Source organism: Heterodontus francisci, chromosome 19, assembly GCF_036365525.1.
Source record: "Heterodontus francisci isolate sHetFra1 chromosome 19, sHetFra1.hap1, whole genome shotgun sequence".
Lineage (NCBI taxonomy): Eukaryota > Metazoa > Chordata > Chondrichthyes > Heterodontiformes > Heterodontidae > Heterodontus > Heterodontus francisci.
The window spans coordinates 15,938,331-15,961,628 of NC_090389.1; the positions used below are offsets into that span (position 1 = coordinate 15,938,331).

At 45.7% G+C, this 23,298-nt stretch overlaps 1 protein-coding gene across 7 annotated transcripts in view; it reads right to left on the reverse strand.

Moving 5' to 3' along the window:
- Nucleotides 1-23,298, reverse strand: part of LOC137379967 (DDB1- and CUL4-associated factor 1-like) — a 134,291-nt gene that overhangs the window by 10,065 nt on the left and 100,928 nt on the right. For 3 of the 7 annotated variants that reach the window (XM_068051402.1, XM_068051398.1, XM_068051397.1), the window contains 3 exons: nt 14,580-14,653; nt 12,947-13,051; nt 9,583-9,856 (listed from right to left, as the gene is read on the reverse strand). In XM_068051402.1, the coding sequence (XP_067907503.1) occupies nt 9,583-9,856; nt 12,947-13,051; nt 14,580-14,653 (453 nt within the window). Of the gene's footprint in view, nt 1-4,355; nt 4,412-9,582; nt 9,857-12,946; nt 13,052-14,579; nt 14,654-23,298 lie in introns of all 7 variants that reach the window. The other 4 variants (XM_068051400.1, XM_068051399.1, XM_068051404.1 and 1 more) reach the window with 2 other exon arrangements.

Consider the following 23,298-nt stretch of genomic DNA (forward strand, 5'->3'; position numbering starts at 1 on the left):
TGATAGAGACAGCCACATCCTGAATATGAATTAAAAACATTAACTCTACTTAACTGACTCTTATGATCTCTGAAATGGTCTGCCGAGCCATTCAAGAAGGCAGCCGAGTATTAACTTCTTAGGGCAACTAGGATGGGCAAATAAATGTGGCCTCGTCTCACCCACATCCCAATTTAAAAAAAAAGGTTGGTTGCCTGCACCAACCTTATCTCCTAGCAAAACAAACACTGGTATACTGAAGCTCTAGCTAAATCTAAGCCTAGACTCTCTTAATAGAAATATAAATGAAGACTTCTCAGCTATTCAATTCCCTTCCTCTCAAATAAAAACAAGAAATGCTGGAATCACTCAGCAGGTCTGGCAGCATCTGTGGAAAGAGAAGCAGAGTTAACGTTTCGGGTCAGTGACCCTTCCTCTCAAGTCGCTTCACACTTTGCACTATCTGCAGCTGAGTGTGTGAAAGACCTGATCCCAGCCCTTTGCCAGCAGCGTAAAGTTGAAGCCAAGGCTATTGTTCAAGATCAACTTGCATTTATGTAGCACCTTTAAGCTAATAAAATGCCCCAAGGCACTCAACAAGAGCATTGTAGAATAAAATTTGACACTGAGCCACGAGGGGATATTAGGACAGGTGACCAAAAGCATGGTCAAAGAGGTAGGTTACGAGAAGCATCTTAAAGGAGGAAAGCGGTAGAGGGGAGGAGATGGAGAGGATTCCAGAGCTTAGGGCCCAGGCAGCTGAAGGCATGACTGCCAATGGTGGGGCGATTAAAACGGTGAATGTTCAAGAGGCCAGAATTGGCAGTGGAGAGATCTTGGTTTGGGGTGGGGGCTAGGGGATGGCAATTATACGACTGGAGGAGATTACAGAGGGAGGTAGGGGCGAGACATTGGAGGAATTTGAAAATAAAGATTCGGATTTCAAAATTGAGGCGTTGCTTAACTGGGATCCAATGTGGGTCAGCAATTGCAGGGGAGATGAATGAGTGGGACTTGGTGCGAGTTAGGACAGAGGGAGCAGAGTTTTCAATGACCTCAAGTTTGATGAAGGTTGAATGTGGAAGGCCAGCCAGGAGTGTGTTGGAAGTCAAGTCTAGAGATAACAAAGGCACATAGGTGGGTTTCAGCAGAATATAAGTTGAGGAGGTAGAAATAGACAGTCTTCGTGATGGCAAGGCTGTGTGGTTGGAAGCTCATCCTGGGGTGACATCAAGGTTGCGAACAATCTGGTTCAGCCTCAGACATTTGCCAAGGAGAGGGATGGAGTTCATAGCAAGGGAAGAATGTTTGTGATGGGGACCGAAGACAATGGTTTCTGTCATCCAATATTCAGCAATGGAATTTCTGCTCATGCAGTACTGGATGTTAGACCAGCAGTCTGGTAATTTAGAGATAGCGGAAAGAGGTAGAGGTGAGGTACAGCTGGGTGTCGTCAGCATAATTGTGGAAACGGATTCTATGCTTTCAGATGATGTCAACAAGGGGCAGCATGAAGATGAGAAATAGGACGAGGCCAAGGATAGATCCTTGGGGACACCAGAAATATTGATGCGGGAGGGGAAAGAGAAGCCATTGCAGGTGATTCTCTGGCTACAACTGGATAGATAAGAACAAAATCAGGCAAGTGCAGTTGACCCAGCTGGACAACAGTGGAGGGGCGTTGAGAGCAGAATATTGTAATCAACATGTTTAAGGCTGCAGACAGGTCGAGCAGGTATAATTCACCATTGTCACAGTCAACTAGGATGTTTGGTTCTTGCCAACGTCACAACTTTCAGTATTACGGCGGGGATGGAAATGTGATTAGAGGAATTCAAACACCAAGTTCTAAGAAAGATGGGCGCAGATTTGGGAGATGACAGCATGTTCAAGAGCTTGAGAGGAAAGTGAGGCTCGAGATGGGGTGATAGGTTTACAGAATGGAGGGATCAAGGGTATTTTTTTTTTTTGAGAGGGGTGAATGACAGCAAATATGAATGAGGGGGGCACAGTACCTGAGGAAGATTGAACACCTTTAATATCAGCTAACACAGGAGCTTGGAAGGGAAGTTGAGCGGTCAGTAGTTCAGCAGGAATAGGGTCGAGGGAGCAGGGGTTGGGTCTCATGGACAAGATGAGCTCAGAGGCCATGAGTAGATATAGGATAGAAAATAGAGAAAGATGTGAATTCAGGGCTCAGACAAAGGGGGAACCTGAGGGTTTGCCCCGGTGAGCTTGGAGGGGGAGGGAAGGAAGCAACAGAGGCAACTGAACAGATGGGTATAGATCTTTGCAATAACAAAGTCCATGAACTCCTTGCACTTATTGTTGGAGGTGAGGGTGGAGGAGGCACAGGAGGGGGTTTAAAAAGACGTTTTGTGGTAAGGAGAAGCCAGTTATATTCTTTGCCTTCCTGGATGATCTTTTAATAACGGGCAGTTTTCATGGAGAGTATTGCCCGATAATGATTTAAGTGGTTTAACCAAAGACATTCAAATCTGCATCTCTTAGACTTGAGGGAGCAAAGGTAAAGGGTATACCAGGGGGAACAATTGGGGTGAGGAAGAGAAGGGGACAAGGGCAAGAAAGATGGCGGAGAGGGTGTAATTTAACAAATCAATAGCTGTCGAGGTGATATGATGAATTAAAGGCCAAAGGCTAGATTGTCATAAGTTAAGTGACTCGAGAGAGAATTTTCTAGGGTCGGACAAAGAAATCGGCTTGGAAGAGCAAAGGGGAATGTGGATAGATAGCGACACAAGGAAATAATCAGGTTGCCTCATCAGTGATAGTTACCATGTGAGGAGCGAGGCCAGCTGAGATAAGATCGAGGGGGTGTCCGCGTAGGAGTTTATATGCAGGGAGAGATTTAGGAAGGAAAGGAAGGCAGTGAACTGAACAGAGTTGAGGGAAGGTTGAGCAGGTTAGACCTATACTCATTGGAGTTTAGAAGAGTAAGAGGTGATCTTATTGAAACATAAAATTCTGAGGATACTGGATAGGGTGGATGCTGGGAGGATATTTTCCCTTATGGGGGAATCTAGAACTAGCGGGCACAGTTTAAAAATAAGGGATTTCCCTTTTAAGATGGACAGCAGGGGAAATTTCTTCTCAGAGGGTCGTTAGACTTTGGAATTCTCTTCCCCAGAGAGCAGTGGAGGCTGGGTCATTGAATATATTCAAGGCTGAGTTAGACAGATTTCTGATTGACAAGGGAGTCAAAGGTTATGGGGTGCAGGCAGGAAAGTAGAATTAAGGCTACAATTACATCAGCCATGATCTTACTAAATGTCGCAGCAGGCTTGAGTGGCCAAATGGCCTACTCCTGCTATTTCCAATGACCTTAAGAGATAGAGACTGAAATCACTGAGGCTGAGGAGTCACCCAGTCTAGAGGCTGAGGTGGGAAATCAGAGAAGATCTCAGTGAGAAATCTGGAGTAATATTTGGGTGGGCAGTACAAAACAAGGATTTTAAATGAGAGGTGTGAAGGGTAGAACAAGGTGAGATGCTCAAAGGTGGAGAAGTTGCCAGAGGAGTGGGGGTAACAGCAAGGTGATTTAGAGATAAGGGCCATATTGCTGCCATGACAGTTTGAGCAGGGTAAGTGGTTAAAGGTACAGCCAGGCAGGGAAGCTTCATTAAGGATTTAGGTATCACCAGCCCTCAGACATGTCTCTGATAAGGTCAGAATATCAATGTGATAGTTCACAATAAACTCATGTATGACAACGGCTTTATTTGCAAGCGAGTGTACGTTCTGGAGGGAGATGCAGAGGAGGCAGTGATAGTTGATTCACTGGTTTGAGTCCAGAGGGTCAGAGCTGTGAGCGATGAGAGGGACGGGAAGGAGGGTAGTCCCTGGCAGGTGTGTAGGTTGGGAAGGGTAGGGAGAGAACAGGATGGGGCAATTGGGGTTGCTGCTCTTCAGGAGGTAGTGACGAGTGCCTCAATGGGCCTTTTACAGGATGCCAATAGAGAGGGAAGCCGCAGAATTATTTTAAAAAGGGTGTCAAGCCTGGAATGGCGGCATGCAAACAGGAAAGATAGTGAGTACTGAAGAATTGGGATTTGTGAGGGTAGATGATCTGAGGATGCATTCAGTTTCAGAATGCCAAGATGCCCATTTTGGGAAGCTTCGAAGGCTGCACAGGTCAAAACAACATAAAGCGCATGTCCTGCAGCTTTATTAGTGGAGTTGTGGTGGTGGTGATGAGGGACAGTGCGGTATCCTGGCTGGACACAGACATAGGATCCCAACAAGTGAGAAGGATGTCAAAGAATAGAAACACCATAACTGCATGAGGCTAATGTTGGAACCAGCTGCACAGGGCCCAGAAGACACTCATGAAACTCTACCATATCTTGCGTTACTACCTTTTAGCACAGGGAAGGGAAACAACTCCTCAGCTCTACAGCTCCCAGCATCACTGCTGTAATGAAAAAAAAAACAGCCTCGTTTCAGATTGGGACTAGAATCATAGAAAGTTTCAGGCACAGAAAGAGACCACTTGGCCCATCGTGTCTGTGCCAGCCGAAAAACGATCCACCTATTCTAATCCCACCTACCAGCATTTGGTCCGTAGCCCTGCAGATTACTCCTTTTGAATGAGTTGAGGGTTTATGCCTCAACTACACTTACAGGCAGTGAGTTCCAGACCCGCACCACCCTCTGGGTGAAAAATCTTTTCTTGATCTCCCCTCTAATTTTTCTACCAATCACTTTAAATCTATGCCTCCTGGTCACTGACCTCTCTGCTAAGGTGAATAGACCCTTCACCTCCACTCTACCCAGGCCCCTCAAAATTTTGTACATTTCAATCAGATCGCCCCTCAGCCTTCTCTGTTCCAAGGAGAACAACCCCAACTTATCCAATCTTTCCTCACAGCTGCATTTTTCCAGTCCCAGCAACATCCTCGTAAACCTCCTCTGCACCCTCTCCAGTGCAATTACGTCCTTATTATAATGAAGGTGACCAGAACTGCACACAGTATTCAAGTTGTGGCCTAACCAATGAGTTATACAGTTCCAGCATAACCTCCCTGCTCTTATATTCTATACCTCGGCTAATAAAGGAAAGGATTCCATATGCCTTCTTAACCACCTTGTAGACCTATCCTGCTACCTTCAGGGATCTGTGGACTTTCACTCCAAAGCCTCTCACTTCCTCTGCACTTCAATATTTTCCCATTAATAATTTAGGATATGCCAATTACAGGGTGTTCTGAAAACATTACTGGGTGGGAAAGAGAAAATTTATATAGCCATGGCTATACCTGCCCTCTCTCAAAGCAATTCACCAACTAATATGTGTACTAGAAGAATGGCTACAGTTTAAAAAGGAACAGGACGGGATTTGTGACTGGTTTATGATAACTGGGGCAACCTCCATCTAGTTACAAGGCATGGAGTCACAGGACAAGAGCTGCCCTCCTAACTCAGGTAAACGCATCAGAAAGGGTGTCTGGCATGGGAATGTCACATCTGTGTGCAGGGAGAAGGGGGTGTGAAGCAGGGGCAGAGCCAAAGGAGATCACACTGAATCTGGTCAGTGGCAGTACCTGACCCTGAAATGATGGACAGCAAGTGCCTAAATTGAAATGCTGCAATCCACAGCATTAGTATCCCTCATGATGAGCACAAAGTTCAGAACAGGAAAAACATCAGATTGAGCAGCTGTGTTAAATCTCCATAGAATGTGATGCTAGATTGAAATACTTGCTCTAGAAGTTTCCAAGAACTAGAAACTGCACAGAACAAAATACTGCAGATGCTGGAAATCTGAAATAAAGACAAAAAGTGCTAGAATTACTCAGCAGGTTAACTTTGCTTCTCTCTCTCCAAAGATGCGGCCAGACCTGCTGAGTAATTCCAGCACTTTTTGTTTTTATTTTATATTAGAAACTGCACAGACTTCTGTTTGATGGGAATGGGATTAGGAGAGCAAAGTCCAGATGGCAGCATTGCATGTTGGAGCGTCAGTGGACCAAATCAAGGGGCTTGTGCCACCAATTTGCTGATACCCAATACCATCCAACCTAAACCCATCCACAGAGTCAAGGAAAGTGCTCCTCATACTCAAGGGCCTCCTGGCAGTTGGTTTTAGGAGGGCACTGATGGAAGCTGGACAGGATTGTCTTATGAGGAGACATTGAGGAAACTGGGCCTGCATTCTCTAGGGTTTCGGAGGGGGGATCTCATTGAAGCTTAAATTCTTTCAGGGTGGATGTAGACAGGATGTGGCTGGTGAGTCCAGAACCAGGGGACATAGTCTCAGAATAAGGGATAGGCCTGAGATGAGATGAGGAGGAATTTCTTTACTTAGAGGGTGGTGAATCTTTGGAATTCTCTACCGCACAAGGCTGTGGAAGCTCAATCACTGAGCATGTTCAAGATAGAAATCAATAGATATCTGGATACTAATAACATCAAGGGATGTGGGGATAGTGTGGTAAAGCGGTGTTGAGGTAAATGATCAGCCATGATTTAATTGAATGGTGGAGCAGGGTCGATGGGCTGAAAGGAACATCGGAGCAGGAGTAGGCCAATGTATTCAGCTGCCCATCGACGCCTTATGGGATATAGGTGTCAGCCATTGCTCAATCGTATCTCAGAAGTTGGAGTCCCACTGCACAGACTTCAGCACATGATCCAGACCAAATATGCAGTGCAGTACTGAGGGAGTGCTGCATTATCAGATGTGCCATCGTTTGGATGGGAAGTTAAACAGAGGTCCCCATATGTCCCCTCAGCTGCATGTAAAAGATCTCATGTATTATTATGAAGAGCACAGAGTTTCATAAAAGTGGCCTGGCCAATACTTATCCCTCAACCATTAAACAGATTATCTGGTCATTTATCTGATTGCCATGTGAAAATTGCCTGCTGCATTTCCCTACATTACAACAGTGACTACATTTCAAAGAACTTAATTGGCTGTAAAGCTCTTTGGAACGTGGTGAAGTCGTGAAAGACATCGTACAGGGAACTTACAAAGTAAGATGTTGGGCATAAAAAGTAGAAAGTGTATTTGGGAAGCGGCTTGAATTATCTAAACTAGAATCATAGAATGGTTACAGCACAGGAGGCTGCCTTTCGGCCCATCAAGTTGGTGCTGGCTCTCTACAAGAGCAATTTAGCTAGTCCCACTGCTCCACCCTTTGCCTGCAGCCTTGCAAATTATTTCTCTTCAAATGTTTTTCCAATTCCCTTTTAAAAGCCACGATTGAATCTGCCTCCACCACACTCTCAGGCAATGCATTCCAGATCCCAACCACCCGCTGCATAAAAAAGATTTTGCTCATGTCACCATTGGTTCTTTTGCCAATCACCTTCAAACTGCATCCACTGGTTCTCAACATTCCACCGCTGGGAACAATTCTTCTCTATCTACCCTGTCCAGACCCATCATGATTTTGAACACCTCTATCCAATTGCAACCTTCTTTTGTCCAACAACCACCCCGGCTTCTCCAATTTATCCATATAACTGAAGTCCCTCATTCAAAGCTTTGACATCCTTCCTAAAGTACAGTGCCGGAACAGTGTTTTATAACAGCTCATCATAACTTCCTTGTTTTTGCAATCTATGTCTCTATTTATAAAACCCAGGATCCTACATGCCAAGTTAACCACTTTCTCAACCTGCTCAGCCATCTTCAACAATTTGTGCACACACACCATCCCCCCCCTCACCCCCACAGGTGTCCCTGTTCCTACACCCCCTTTATATTGCCTCTCCTCATTCTTCCCACCAAAAGTATATCACTGCACATTTTTTGGTATTAAATTTAATTACCACGCGTCTGCCCATTCCACCAGCCTGTCAATGTCCTCGAAGTCCATCACTATTCTCTTCACAGTTCAAAATACTTCCAAGTTTTGTGTCATCTGCAAATTTTGAAATTGTGCCCTCTACCCCCAAATCTAGGTCATTAATATACATCAAGAAAAGCAGGGGTCCTAGCACTAACCCCTGGGAAACCCCACTGTATACCTTCCTCCAGTCCGAGAAACTACCATTCACCATTATTCTGTTTCCAGTCACTCAACCAACTTGGCATCCATGCTGCCACTTTTCCTTTAATTCGAAGGGCTTCAACTTTGCTGCAAATCTCTTATGTGGCACTTTATCAAACACATTTTGGAAGTGCATATAGACCACATCAATCATATTACCCTCATTAACCTTGTTATCTCATCAAAAATGGCAATCATGATGGTTAAACACGATTTGTCTTTAACAAATCCTTGCTGGCTTGCCTTAATTAATCTGCATTTATCCAAGTGACTATTAGTTTTGTCCTGCATAATTTCTTAAAGCTTCCCCACTGCTGGAGGTTAAACTGACTGGCCTGTAGTTGTTGGGTTTATCCTTGTACCCTTTTTTGATCAAGGGTGTAACATTTGCAATTTTCCAGTCCTCTGGCACAACTGCCATATCTAAGGACGATTGGAAGATTATGGCCAGTACCTCTGCAATTTACACTCTTGCTTCCCACAGCATCCTCGGATGCATCCCATCCAGTCCTGGTGACTTATCAGCTTTAAGCACAGCCAGCCTTTCTAACACCTTCTCTATTAATTTTTCGCCCATCCAGCATCTCAACTATGTCCTCTTTCACTACGACTTTGGTAGCATCTTATTCCTTGGCACCTCAGTCTCCACGCAGAGATCCTTTTTTGGTCCCTAACTGGTCCCACTCCTCCTCTTACTATCTTTTTCCTATTTATATGCCTATAGAAAACTTTTTAAATACCTTTTGTTAGCTGCCAATCTCTTCTCTCTCTTTGCCTCTTATTTCCTTTTTCACTTCCCCTCTGAACTTTCTATATTCAGCATGGTTCTCACTTGTATTATCCTAACATCTGTCTCTCACATACTTTTTCTGATCTATTTTTTCATCCAGGGAGTTCTGGTTTTGGTTGTCTTACCTTTCCCCTTCCTGGAATGTACCTCAACTACACCCAAACCATTTCCTCCTTAAAGCTAGCCTGTTGTTTCATTACAGTTTTGCCTGCCCATTTTTCATTCAAATTTACCTGCACAGGTCCACTCTCAACCCACTAAAATTGGCACTCCTCCAATTAAGTATTTTTACTCTCAATAGCTCCTTGCCCTTTTCTATAGCTAACCTAAACCTTATGATACTACGATCACTGTTCCCTAAATGCTCCCCTATTGACACTATCCCAGAAAAATCTCCTGAACATGCTTTGAAAACACTTCTCCCTCTCTGCTCTTTATACTTGGAGGATAATTACCCAAGTCTATATTAGGATAATTAAAGTCTCCCATTATCACTGCTCAATAGTTCTTGCAGCTCTCTAATTTCCATGCAAATTTGTTCCTCTGTATCTTCTGACCTAGAGAATATACCCAACAAGGTAATGGTACCTCTATTGGTTCTTAACACTCAGATTCTGTCCTTGACCCCTACAGTACATCCTCTCTTCAGCATTGCAATATTCTTCTTAATCAATGTTGCCACCCTTCCTCCTGTCTTTCTGTCCCTATCCTGCCCAACATCATGTATCCAGAATATTTAGTACCCAGTCCTGCCCTTTTTTGAGACTATTGCACATACAAATGGGACTGACTTACAATCTCCAAGAATGTCTGTATCTTCATCCTCCCAATCATCATCCTCCTCCTCCTCCTCTTCCTCCTCAGCATCTTCATCATTACCCAGTAGAGCTTCCAGTTCCTCCTCGTCAGATGGCGTGAAGTCACGCTCTCCATCCTGGGCTGCATTTGCTTCGCTCCCGTTATTTTCATCCTCCCCATCCAGCAGTGGGTCAGTGTCCAAGTCATCCAGGTCATCTTCAGAATCGTCGTCATCGTCATCATCATCATCGTCATCCTCTTCCTCTTCCTCCTGTGACAGTAACTGCATCACTAATTTTGTACAATACCCTGCACTGCTTTCTTCCATCAAAATATGCAAAACCCTAAATATTAGGAACATTAAGAACAGAGGTGGGTTCATTCAGCATCTTGCTTGAGCCTGTTCCACCATTCAATTACATCCCGGCTGATCTGTATCTTAACTCCATCTACCTGCCTTGGTTCTGTAACCATTAACACCTTTACCTATATATAATTAAAAAAAAAACTCCTAGATTTGAAAACTCCAATTAACACCACCCCTCCCCCCCAGTCGCCTTGACAAGTTTTTTTTGCAGAAAGAATGTTGGATTTCCACTACTCTGTGTGAAGATGACACCACCCCTGAACAGCCTGGGTCTAATTTCAAGGTTCTACCCCCTTGCACGTAAAGTCACTGTGCTTGACTCTCCTCTTCTGAAGGTGCTGACTCCCACTGGGATATGGGTTCCCCAGGCTCCAGTGGCCCCTTGCTACCTCAACCAAGTGACAACTGAGAGTTTGCGTCAGCACGCTGTTTGGATGTGTAGGCATCATAGCAGACCCAATCCTCTACTCAACCTTTTGAGCAGCGGACATTGATAGTAATCAGGAGTAAGAACACTGACTGATCTTTCGTTTCCCGAGCTCAAAGGGTGGTGAGGCCAGCTATAGCGTCGCTGCTGGTATCCCAGCTGAGATCAGCTACCTTGACACAGACCAGTGACCAAACTTGGGGCCAGTTTGGTCCGTATGGCTCCGTAAAATACTGCATAGGGTGTTCACCAATTGAGGGGCTGATGCTGGGCAGGGAAGCTTGCCTACTGACCGAAGAATCCAATCACCTCCAGCCTGTGCCTAAGTCTTGCAGTTATATTCCGCAGTCTCTCAACATTTAAAAGACCACTGCGGGAAAAGACTCAATGGAGACAAGTTTTTATCACTGCTGCTGGTCTCATTATTCTTCCCAACAAAATTATGGTCCCCAACATGGCACACTGCAAAAAGCACATTACCAGCAACTAAACTCTCGACCGCTGGCAGCTCCAGGGAATTCTCTGCATCCTGGACTGGCCATTTTTAGATTTCAGCTGAGAGTCTGGCACTGGAACAACCCTCCACATTACTGTAATGAGAGCTTTTTTTTATTCATTCATGGGATGTGGGCGTCGCTGGCTATGCCAGCATTTATTGCCCATCCCTAATTGCCCTGGAGAAGATGGTGGTGAGCTGCCTTCTTGAACCGCTGCAGTCCATGTGAGGTAGGTACACCCACAGTGCTGTTAGGAAGGGAGTTCCAGGACTTTGACCCAGCAACACTGAAGGAACGGCGATATAGTTCCAAGTCAGGATGGTGTGCGACTTGGAGGGGAACTTGCAGGTGGTGGTGTTCCCATGCATTTGCTGCCCTTCCCCTTCTAGCTGGTAGAGGTTGCGGGTTTGGAAGGTGCTGTCTAAGGAGCCTTGGTGCATTGCATCTTATAGATGGTACACACTGCTGCCACTGTGCGTCAGTGGTGAAGGGAATGTTTGTGGATGGGGTGCCAATCAAGCGGGCTGCTTTGCCCTGGATCGTGTTGAGCTTCCGGAGTGTTGTTGGAGCTGCACCCATCCAGGCAAGTGGAGAATATTCCATCACACTCCTGACCTGTGCCTAGTAGATGGTGGACAGGCTTTGGGGAGTTAGGTGGTCAGTTACTCGCCGCAGGATTCCTAGCCTCTGACCTGCTCTTGTAGCCACGGTATTTATATAGCTACTCCAGTTTCTGGTCAATGGTAACCCTTAGGGTGTGGATAGCGGGGGATTCAGCGATTGTAATGCCATTGAATGTCAAGGGGAGACAGTCAGATTCTCTCTTGTTAGAGATTGTCATTGCCTGACACTTGTGTGGCGCAAATGTTACTTGACACTTATCAACCCAAGCCTGGATATTGTCCAGGTTTTGCTGCATTTCTACATGGACTGCTTCAGTATCTGAGGAGTTGCAAATGGTGCTGAACATTGTGCAATCATCAGCAAACATCCCCACTTCTGACCTTATGACGGAGGGAAGGTCATTGATAAGCAACTGAAGATGGTTGGGCCTAGGACACTACCCTGAGGAACTCCTGCAGTAATTTCCTGGAGCTTAGACGATTGACCTCCAACAACCACAACCATCTTCCTTTGCGCTACGTATGACTCCAACCTGGAGAGTTTTTCCCGCTTCCCATTGACTTCAGTATTGCTAGGGCTCCTTGATGTCATACTCGGTCAAATACTGCCTTGATGGCAAGGGCAGTCACTCTCATCTCACCTACAGTTTTGTCCATGTTTGAACCAAGGCTGTAATGAGGTCAGGAGCTGAGTGGTCCTGGTGGAACCCAAACTGAGCATGGGTGAGCAGGTTATTGCTAAGAAAGTATCGCTTGATAGCACTGTCGATGACACCTTCCATCACTTCACTTATGATTGAGAGTAGACTGATGGGGCGGTAATTGGCCGAGTTGGACTTGTCCTGTTTTTTGTGTACAGGACATATCTGGGCAATTTTCCACATTGCCGGGTAGATGCCAGTGTTGTAGCTGTCCTGGAACAGCTTGACTAGCGGTGCGGCAAGTTCCCCTAATCAGCCCCTGAATGGCCTTAAGGTTGTTCTTTTAGGCCAGTCAACAGGCTGATTGCTCTTGCACAGGGGCTTGCTCAGCTTGGATGGGGAGGAAGAGCTAAATCCCTGTGCTTCCACTGCTTAAAAGGGCTGCCATACCCTACCAGCAGAATCATGGATCCGTGGAAAGAAATCCCTACAGATGGCAGTCTCCTCTGATGAAATAAAACATTCAGCCTTCCCTCCACTGGATTTGGTTGTATCATCAAAGTGATCAGTTAGATTTCAGACATGAAAACCCTGACTGGTGTTAAGCTGCAACCATCCCACACATCTGACGGGACAACTTAATGTCTCATCAGGGTCGAAGGTTAAAGGTTAAAATTTAGGGTTTTCGCAGCAGCTCACTCTTGACTGCAGCCTTAGACCATCTGGGTAGCACCGGCTGACAACTGTACCATTAAAAAAACTGCACGGACATGACTAAAATGATTCTTGCACATTTAAATACAGACCTGATCCTCCTCTTCATCTTCTTCCTCAGCAAGCCGCTGACGTCCCACTTCATACAACCTGCAGACAGTGTCCATTGACAGGGCATCCATGCTGCTGCCTTGGTTCTGCAAAACATTGTGTAGCATTAAAACACCGGGCAGCATCACACAATATCATTCAACAACACTGGTGTGCAGGAATACAAGCACGGTTTTAAATAAGACAGCTTTAACTACAACAACTTAAATTTATATAGTACTTTCACTGTGCTAAAACAGCCCAAGACACTTCACAGGAATGTTACCAAACAAAAACTGACTTGAGACACACAAGATGTTAAGACAGATGACCAAAAGCTTGGATGAAGAGGTAGGTTTTAAGGAGCCTCTTAAAGGATGAAGGGGAGTAGAGAGGTGTAGGGAGGGCATTCCAGAGTTCAGGGCCTAGATGGCTGAAGATACAGCCATCATTGGTAGGGCAAAAGAAAGCAGGAATGCGCTAAGGCCAGAGCTGGAGGTTACACAAATATGGAAGGGAAAGACCAGAGTGATTTGAAAACAAGGATGAGAATTGCTTTTGTTTTGCTCTCCTTTCCTGAGCCTGCATGAGTTTCAATTCCAAATCACTCACTACAACTTGCCCAATCTTCTTATGCCACTCTGGGCTGCGCAGGCCAGCCGTCTATTCCAACAGAGAATCCCCCAATTCTGTCCTTCCCAGATGTTCAATCACATGCATGTTCCAGAAGAGGTCACATACAGTGAGCAGAAACTGGAACTTCCTCGAACCCAACTGAATCATCCCCAGAGACTGGCTGACTTGCAAAGAACAAAAATTTTCTTAAACCAGCTTATGACTGATGGCGATAATTTTCAACATGTATAGCAGATGCAAAGCACTCTGGGTTAGTCTTTGATACCAGTTTCACTCAGATCAGAAGAGTTGTCAGGAGAATGTTGAGGGAACAGGGTTATCTTCAACAGGTTGGGGCAAAGACAAATTGCAACGGAAGGAGCTTTACCTTGCAATTAATCTGGTCTATAAATATTTCGCCTGCTGGGCCTATATCTGATGCTGATGACAGGTGCAAAATGAGAAAAGTCACACCCAGCAGTGAAGCTCCTCACCTCACTGTGCAAAAACAAGAAAACAAGCAGATGTCTACATTGGAGGGAACATCACTGAGGTGAAAATGGGACACAGATGGTTTGGAGCAGTCCCTTTTTCCAAAGGGACAGCAGTTAATAAGTCTGGTTAGGTAATGAGTTAGTGCTTACAAACAGATAGCATATAACAGAAATCCTAACACATTTCAAACCACCCAACTCAAAGACAAAGCCACTGATGAGTTCCCAGGTGATTTAGTGTAACCTTCGCCTTAGTAACTCTCGAGCCGGGAGAATTAGCCAGGGAGCCTGTTCCTGAATTACTATTTAGTGCCCTACTACTGAAAATGTAATGTTGTCATGCTTGGCTGCACTGTCCTCCATGATCTGTCAACACTCATCACATGACAACCCCCAGCAAGATTCTGGGGGACAACTGGTGTCCTTCCTTCAGCAGGGAAAATATATTGTAAAAAATGATATCGCCCCAACTGAAGAGAGTTTGAGCATTAAGTTCTGCACACTTTAGACCAGAGCCTGGGCCTACCTCTATCACAGCCAGATAACAGTCCTTTGTGTCTGTGCAAAGATCGAAAATGTTCCTCTTCACATCAAGGGTTGCTTTAAAAATAAGGTTTGAAAGACAAAAAAATTAAAATGCTGCTTTACTGCAAAATATCACAAGAACACATTACATCATTAAATGTGGAAAGTTAAAGTCAGTCAGCAAGCTTTATTTTGAAGGACTAGCTGCAGTTCGTTCTCCACCCATCACCCCACACCCAGCCTTGTCTGGTGCAAAACTGATCTGGAAAGGTTGATTTTAAAGGGAGGCGGTCACATATTTGGATGGGGGAAGTTGCAATCAGCTCAGCAATTTGCTGGAAGAGCATCATCTATTAGCCGCTTAGGATGTAAACACCGAGAATTCATACCAAAGCAAAATAAATGCTCAGACACACTTTAAAAAGGTGCGACAAAAGCTCAGATTGAGGGTGGACAGTGAATGCCTTACTTCTGGAACATACGAATTAGGAGCAGGAGTAGGAGTAGGTCACTCGGCCCTTTGAGCCTGCTTCACCATTCGATAAATTCATGACTGAACTGATTACTCCACATTTCCCCCTACCCCCGATAACCTACCCTTGCTTTTGAAGAATCTATCTACCTCTGCCTTAAAAAATATAAAAATATTCACTGCCTTTTGAGGAAGAGAATTCCAAAGACTCATGACCCTCAAAAAAATTTCTCCTCATCTGTCTTAAATGGGCGACCCCTTATTTTTAAACAGTGACCCCTAGTTCTAGATTCTCCCACATGGGGAAACATCCTTTCCACATCCACCCTGTCAAGACCCCTCAGGATCTTATATATTTCAATCAAGTCGTCTCTTACTCTTCTAAATTCCAGTGGATACAAGCCTAGCCTGTCCAACCTTTCCTCATAAGACAACCCGTCCATTCCAGGTATTAGTCTAGTAAACCTCCTCTGTACTGCCTCCAACGCATTTATACCCTTCCTTAAATAAGACCAGTACTGTACACAGTACTCCAGATATGGTCTCACCAATGCCCTGTATAGCTGAAGCATCACCTCCCTACTTTTGTATTTAATTCCCCTCACGATAAACGATAACATTCTATTAGCTTTCTTAATTACGTGCTGTACCTGCATACTAACCTGTTGCAATTCATGCACTGGGATACCCAGGTCTCACTGCATCTCAGAGCTCTGCAATCTTTCACCATTTAGATATGATTCTTTGTTATTCTTCCTGCCAAAGTGGACAATTTTACACTTCCCCACATTGTACTCCATTTGCCAGGTCTTTGCCCACTCAATTCATATCCCTTTGTAGCCCCCTTATGTCCTCTTCATAAGTTACTTTCCTACCTATCTTTGTGTCATCAGCAAATTTAGCAACCATACCTTTGGTCCCTTCATCTAAGTCATTTTTATAAATTGTAAAAAGTTGAGGCCCCAGCACTGATCCCTGTGGCACAGGGATATCAATCCAGTCCAGACTGATGCCAATCAGAGGAGACTTTCATGCCAAGGTCCAAAAATGAATTCATCTCATGTTCCTTGTGAGCACCAGTACTTATTGCAAAGTTGCCTGCAAGCCAACACTAAATTGCTAACCTCAAAAAGGACACAGGACTGCTGGTGTGGGAGACATAAGAGTGCTGCAGAAGGGAGCATTTTTGAGAGGTTGGGGCTGAAACACATTGTTGGAGCAGAGTGGAGCTTTACTCTGTAACTAACTGCACCGCACCTCAGGGGTTGCTTGCTGCTGACACTGGGTGCCTGAAACGGGAAAGCATTCCACTCCTCACCCTGATGAGTATAAAAACAGTGACTATCCGCCAACAAAACTGAACGAGAGCCCAAAATAACTGAAGTGTTACTTAACAACGTGCAATAAGCCTGTGATCACAGAGGAAAGCAGAGTGCTTTCAGTATTCAAAAACTATCAGCAGTTAGCTGGTAGAATAAGTGATCACACAGTGCCACATATATGGAGTCACCAAGTGGTATTCCAGTGCAAGTAGCTCCACATTGTTCAGTCTCTCTACACCTCCATCGCACCAGGATGGCCTAAGGGCTCTCTGTTTCTTCCCTGAATGGATGCCCAACCAGTCACCATCCACCACCACCCTCTTCCGCCTGGTGGCTGAACTCATTCTTATGTTGAACAACTTCTCCTTTAACCCCACGCACTTCCTCCAAATCAAAAAAGGTGTTTCTATGGGACACGCATGAGTCCTCGCTATGCCTGCCGTTTTATGGGATATATGGAATGTTTTGTTTTAGTCTCAATCTGATCCCCTCCCTCAACTCTTTCGCTGGTCCATTGAAGGCTGCCTTGGTATCACTTCCTGCTCTCGCTCAACCAGAAAATTTCATCTTTCCCTTGCCTTCAACATGGTCCATCTTTGACTCTTCCATTCCTTGTTTTCTCTATGTCCATTTCTAGGGATAGGTTGTCAATCATAGAACAGTACAGCACAGTACAGGCCCTTCGGCCCACGATGTTGTGCCGAACCTTTAACCTACTCTAGGATCAAACTACCAACATACCCTTCATTCTACTATCATCCATGTACCTATCCAAGAGTCGCTTAAATGTCCCCATTGTATCTGCTTCTACCACCACCGCTGGCAGTGCATTCCACGCACCCACCACTCTCTGTGTAAAGAACCTACCTCTGACATCTCCCCGAAACCTTCCTCCAATCACCTTAAAATTATGCCCCCTGGTGATAGCCCTTTCCACCCTGGGAAAAAGTCTCTGGTTAGCCACTCTATCTATGCCTCTCATCATCTTGTACCCCTCTATCAAGTGACCGCTCATCCTTCTTCGCTCCTATGAGAAAAGCCCTAGCTCCCTCAACCTTTCTTCTTAAGACATGCCCTCCAGTCCAGGCAGCATCCTGGTAAATCTCCTCTGCACCCTCTCTAAAGCTTCCACATCCTTCCTATAATGAGGCGACCGGAACTGAACACAATATTCCAAGTGTGGTCTAACCAGGGCTTTATAGAGCTGCAGCATAACCTCGCGGCTCTTAAACTCAATCCCCCGTTAATGAAAGCCAACACGCCATACGCCTTCTTAACAACCCTATCAACTTGGGTGGCAACTTTGAGCGATCTATGGACATGGACCCCAAGATCCCTCTGTTCCTCCACACTACCAAGAATCCTGTCTTTAAGCCTGTATTCTGCATTCAAATTCAACCTTCCAAAATGAATCACTTCACACTTTTCCAGGTTGAACTCCATCTGCCACTTCTCAGCCCAGCTCTGCATCCTGTCAATGTCCCGTTGCAACCTACAACAGCCTTCCACACTATCCACAACTCCAGCAACCTTCGTGTCATCGGCAAACTTGCTAACCCAGCCTTCCACTTCCTCATCCAAGTCATTTATAAAAATCACAAAGAGCAGAGGTCCCAGAACAGATCCCTGCAGAACACCACTGGTCACCGAGCTCCAGGCTGAATACTTTCCATCTACTACCACCCTCTGTCTTCTATGGGCCAGCCAATTCTGTATCCAGACAGCCAACTTTCCCTGTATCCCATACCTCCTTACTTTCTGAATGAGCCTACCATGGGGAACCTTATCAAACACCTTGCTAAAATCCATATACACCACATCCACTGCTCTTCCTTCATCAACGTGTTTTGTCACATCCTCAAAGAATTCAATAAGGCTTGTGAGGCATGACCTGCCCCTCACAAAGCCATGCTGACTGTCTCTAATCAAACCATGCTTTTCCAAATAATCATAAATCCTGTCTCTCAGAATCCTCTCCAATAATTTGCCCACTACCGACGTAAGACTGACTGGTCTATAATTCCCAGGGTTATCCCTATTCCCTTTCTTGAACAAGGGAGTAACATTTGCCACCCTCCAATCATCTGGTACTACTCCAGTGGACAGTGAGGACGCAAAGGCGTGGCAATCTCTTCCCTCGCTTCCCGTAATATCCTTGGGTATATCCCGTCTGGCCCCGGGGACTTATCTGTCCTCGTGTCTTTCAAAATTTCCAGCACATCCTCCTTCTTAACATGAACCTGTTCGAGCATATCAGCCTGTTTCACGCTGTCCTCACAAACAACCAGGTCCATCTCACTAGTGAATACTGAAGCAAAGTATTCATTTAGGACCTCCCCTAACTTCTCCGACTCCAGGCACAAGTTCCCTCCACTATCCCTGATCGACCCTACCCTCACTCTGGCCATCCTCTTGTTCCTCACAAAAGTGTAGAACGCCTTGGGATTTTCCTTAATCCTACCCGCTAAGACTTTTTCATGTCCCCTTCTAGCTCTCCTAAGTCCATTCTTCAGTTCCTTCCTGGCTACCTTGTAACCCTCAAGAGCCCTGTCTGATCCTTGCTTCCTCAACCTTAAGTAAGCTTCCTTCTTCCTCTTGACTAGCTGTTCCACATCTCGTCATCCAAGGTTCCTTCACCCTACCTGGGTAAGTAAAAAACTATATATTTGGGCGGTTTAAAATCACTTTCTTTTAGTTTTGGTTGCAGCAGCTTTGACAGAAGCGGAGGTGCGGAGCGAACTTGCAACTGGGAGGTCAGTTTCAGTGCAAGTTAAAAGTTAATTCCCTTTTGTTTTCGGAGGACCAGGGGACTGCTGGGTAAGTAAAAAACTATATATTTGGGCGGTGGCTGTACCCGAGACACTACACGTGTAGTGTCTCCCACCCACCCTCCTCCTCTAACCAAAAAAAAGGACTCTGGTGTGTTGATAAGGTAAGCTTTTTATTTAAAAAGTTCTGTCCGTCGGATTGCTAAGCTAACAAGTTTTGACTTTTTTTTTTTGGTTTTTCAGTAGATTTGTTGGGAATTTAGAATAGTGGGAATGGAGGTTAAGGCAGTTGAATGCTCCTCCTGCAGAATGTGGGAGGTAAGGGTCGCCAAGAGTGTCCCTGCTGACTGCATCTGCGGGAAGTGCACCCAACTCCACCTCCTCGAGAACCGCGTTAGGGAACTGGAGCTGGAGCAACTTCGGATCATTCGGGAGGCGGAGGGGGTTATTGAGAGGAGTTATGGGGAGGTAGTCACACCTCAGGTAAAAGAAGTAGGTAGATGGGTTACCGTCAGGGGAAGGAGAGGGAACCAGCAGGCAGTGCAGGGATCCCCTGTGGCCGTTTCCCTCAACAACAGGTATACAGTTTTGGATACTGTTGCGGGGGACGACTTACCAGGGGTAAGCAATGGGGTACAGGTCTCTGGCACAGAGTCTGTACCTGTTGCTCAGAAGGGAAGGGGGAAGAGGAGCAGAGCATTAGTCATTGGGGACTCCATAGTTAGGGGAACAGATAGGAGGTTCTGTGGGAACGAGAGAGACTCACGGTTGGTGTGTTGCCTCCCAGGTGCCAGGGTTCGTGATGTCTCAGATCGTGTTTTTGGGATCCTTAAGGGGGAGGGGGAGCAGCCCCAAGTCGTGGTCCACATAGGCACCAACGACATAGGTAGGGAGAGAGATGGGGATTTAAGGCAGAAATTCAGGGAGCTAGGGTGGAAGCTTAGAGCGATAACAAACAGAGCTGTTATCTCTGGGTTGTTGCCCGTGCCACGTGATAGCGAAGCGAGGAATAGGGAGAGAGAGGAGTTGAACACGTGGCTGCAGGGATTGTGTAGGAGGGAGGGTTTTGGTTTCCTGGATAATTGGGGCTCTTTCTGGGGTAGGTGGGACCTCTACAAACAGGATGGTCTTCACCTGAACCAGAGGGGTACCAATATCCTGGGGGGGAGATTTGCTAGTGCTCTTCGGGGGGGTTTTAAACTAATTCAGCAGGGGAATGGGAACCTAAATTGTAGTTCCAGTGTACAGGATGTTGAGAGTAGTGAGGTCAGGGATAAGGTTACAAGGACGCAAGAGGGCACTGGCAAGCAAGAACTTGGTTTAAAGTGTGTCTACTTCAACGCCAGGAGCATCCAGAATAAGGTGGGTGAGCTTGCAGCATGGGTTGGTACCTGGGATCTCGATGTTGTGGCCATTTCGGAGACATGGGTAGAGCAGGGGCAGGAATGGATGTTGCAGGTTCCGGGATTTAGATGTTTCAGTAAGAACAGAGAAGATGGTAAAAGAGGGAGGGGTGTGGCATTGTTAATCAAGGAGAGTATTACAGCGGCAGAAAGGACGTTTGAGGACTCGTCTACTGAGGTAGTATGGGCCGAGGTTAGAAACAGGAGAGGAGAGGTCACCCTGTTGGGAGTCTTCGATAGACCTCCGAATAGTTCCAGAGATGTAGAGGAAAGGATAGCGAAGATGATTCTCGACAGGAGCGAGAGTAACAGGGTAGTTGTTATGGGGGACTTTAACTTTCCAAATATTGACTGGAAATACGATAGTTCGAGTACTTTAGATGGGTCAGTTTTTGTCCAGTGTGTGCAGGAGGGTTTTCTGACACAGTATGTAGACAGGCCAACCAGGGGCGATGCCACATTGGATTTGGTACTGGGTAATGAACCCGGCCAGGTGTTAGATTTAGATGTAGGTGAGCACTTTGGTGATAGTGATCACAATTCGGTTAGGTTTACCTTAGCGATGGGCAGCGACAGGTATATACCACAGGGCAAGAATTATAGCTGGGGGAAAGGAAATTATGATGCGATTAGGCAAGATTTAGGATGCGTAGGATGGGGAAGGAAACTGCAGGGGATGGGCACAATCGAAATGTGGAGCTTATTCAAGGAGCAGCTACTGCGTGTCCTTGATAAGTATGTACCTGTGAGGCAGGGAGGAAGTTGTCGAGCGAGGGAGCCGTGGTTTAGAACATTACAGCGCAGTACAGGCCCTTCGGCCCTCGATGTTGCGCCGACCTGTGAAACCATCTGACCTACACTATTCCATTTACTAAAGAAGTTGAAGTGCTTGTCAAGAGGAAGAAGACGGCTTATGTTAGGATGAGACGTGAAGGCTCAGGTAGGGTGCTTGAGAGTTATAAGCTAGCCAGGAAGGATCTAAAGGGAGAGCTAAGAAGAGCAAGGAGAGGACACGAGAAGTCATTGGCGGATAGGATCAAGGAAAACCCTAAGGCTTTCTATAGGTATATCAGGAATAAAAGAATGACTAGAGTTAGATTAGGGCCAATCAAGGATAGTAGTGGGAAGTTGTGTGTGGAATCAGAGGAGATAGGGGAAGCGTTAAATGAATATTTTTCGTCAGTATTTACAGTAGAGAAAGAAAATGTTGTCGAGGAGAATACTGAGATATAGACTACTAGGCTAGATGGGATTGAGGTTCACAAGGAGGAGGTGTTAGCAATTTTGGAAAGTGTGAAAATAGATAAGTCCCCTGGGCCAGATGGGATTTATCCTAGGATTCTCTGGGAAGCCAGGGAGGAGATTGCAGAGCCTTTGTCCTTGATCTTTATGTCGTCATTGTCGACAGGAATAGTGCCGGAAGACTGGAGGATAGCAAATGTTGTCCCCTTGTTCAAGAAGGGGTGTAGAGACAGCCCTGGTAATTATAGACCTGTGAGCCTTACTTCGGTTGTGGGTAAAATGTTGGAAAAGGTTATAAGAGACAGGATTTATAATCATCTTGAAAAGAATAAGTTCATTAGCGATAGTCAGCACGGTTTTGTGAAGGGTAGGTTGTGCCTCACAAACCTTATTGAGTTTTTCGAGAAGGTGACCAAACAGGTGGATGAGGGTAAAGCAGTGGATGTGGTGTATATGGATTTCAGTAAGGCGTTTGATAAGGTTCCCCACGGTAGGCTATTGCAGAAAATACGGAAGTATGGGGTTGTAGGTGATTTAGAGCTTTGGATCAGAAATTGGCTAGCTGAAAGAAGACAGAGGGTGGTGGTTGATGGCAAATGTTCATCCTGGAGTTTAGTTACTAGTGGTGTACCGCAAGGATCTGTTTTGGGGCCACTGCTGTTTGTCATTTTTATAAATGACCTGGAAGAGGGTGTAGAAGGGTGGGTTAGTAAATTTGCGGATGACACGAAGGTCGGTGGAGTTGTGGATAGTGCCGAAGGATGTTGTAGGGTACAGAGGGACATACTCAGAGTAGTAGGGGCGTGGAACGCCCTGCCTGCAACAGTAGTAGACTCGCCAACTTTAAGGGCATTTAAGTGTTCATTGGATAGACATATGGATGAAAATGGAATAGTGTAGGTCAGATGGTTTCACAGGTCGGCGCAACATCGAGGGCCGAAGGGCCTGTACTGCGCTGTAATGTTCTAATTCTACCATCCCTTCCTTGCCTCATCGGGACAAACCTATCCAGCAGTCGCAGCAAGTGCTTCCTAAACAACCTCCACATTTCTGTCGTGCATTTCCCTGAGAACATCTGTTCCCAATTTATGCTCCCCAGTTCCTGCCTAATAGCATTGTAATTTCCCCTCCCCCAATTAAATATTTTCCCATCCCGTCTGCTCCTGTCCCTATCCATGACTATAGTAAAGGTCAGGGAGTTGTGATCACTATCACCGAAATGCTCTCCCACCGAGAGATCTGCCACCTGGCCTGGTCCGTTGCCAAGCACCAAATCCAACATAGCCTCCCCTCTAGTCGGCCTATCTACATATTGAGTCAGGAAACCTTCCTGGACACACCTGACAAACACTGCTCCATCCAAACTATTTGCACTAAGGAGGTTTCAATCAAAATTAGGGAAGTTGAAGTCACCCATGGCAACAACCCTGTTACTTCTGCACCTTTCCAAAATCTGCCTCCCAATCTGTTCCTCCGTGTCTCTGTTGCTAGTGGGGGGTCTATAGAAAACTCC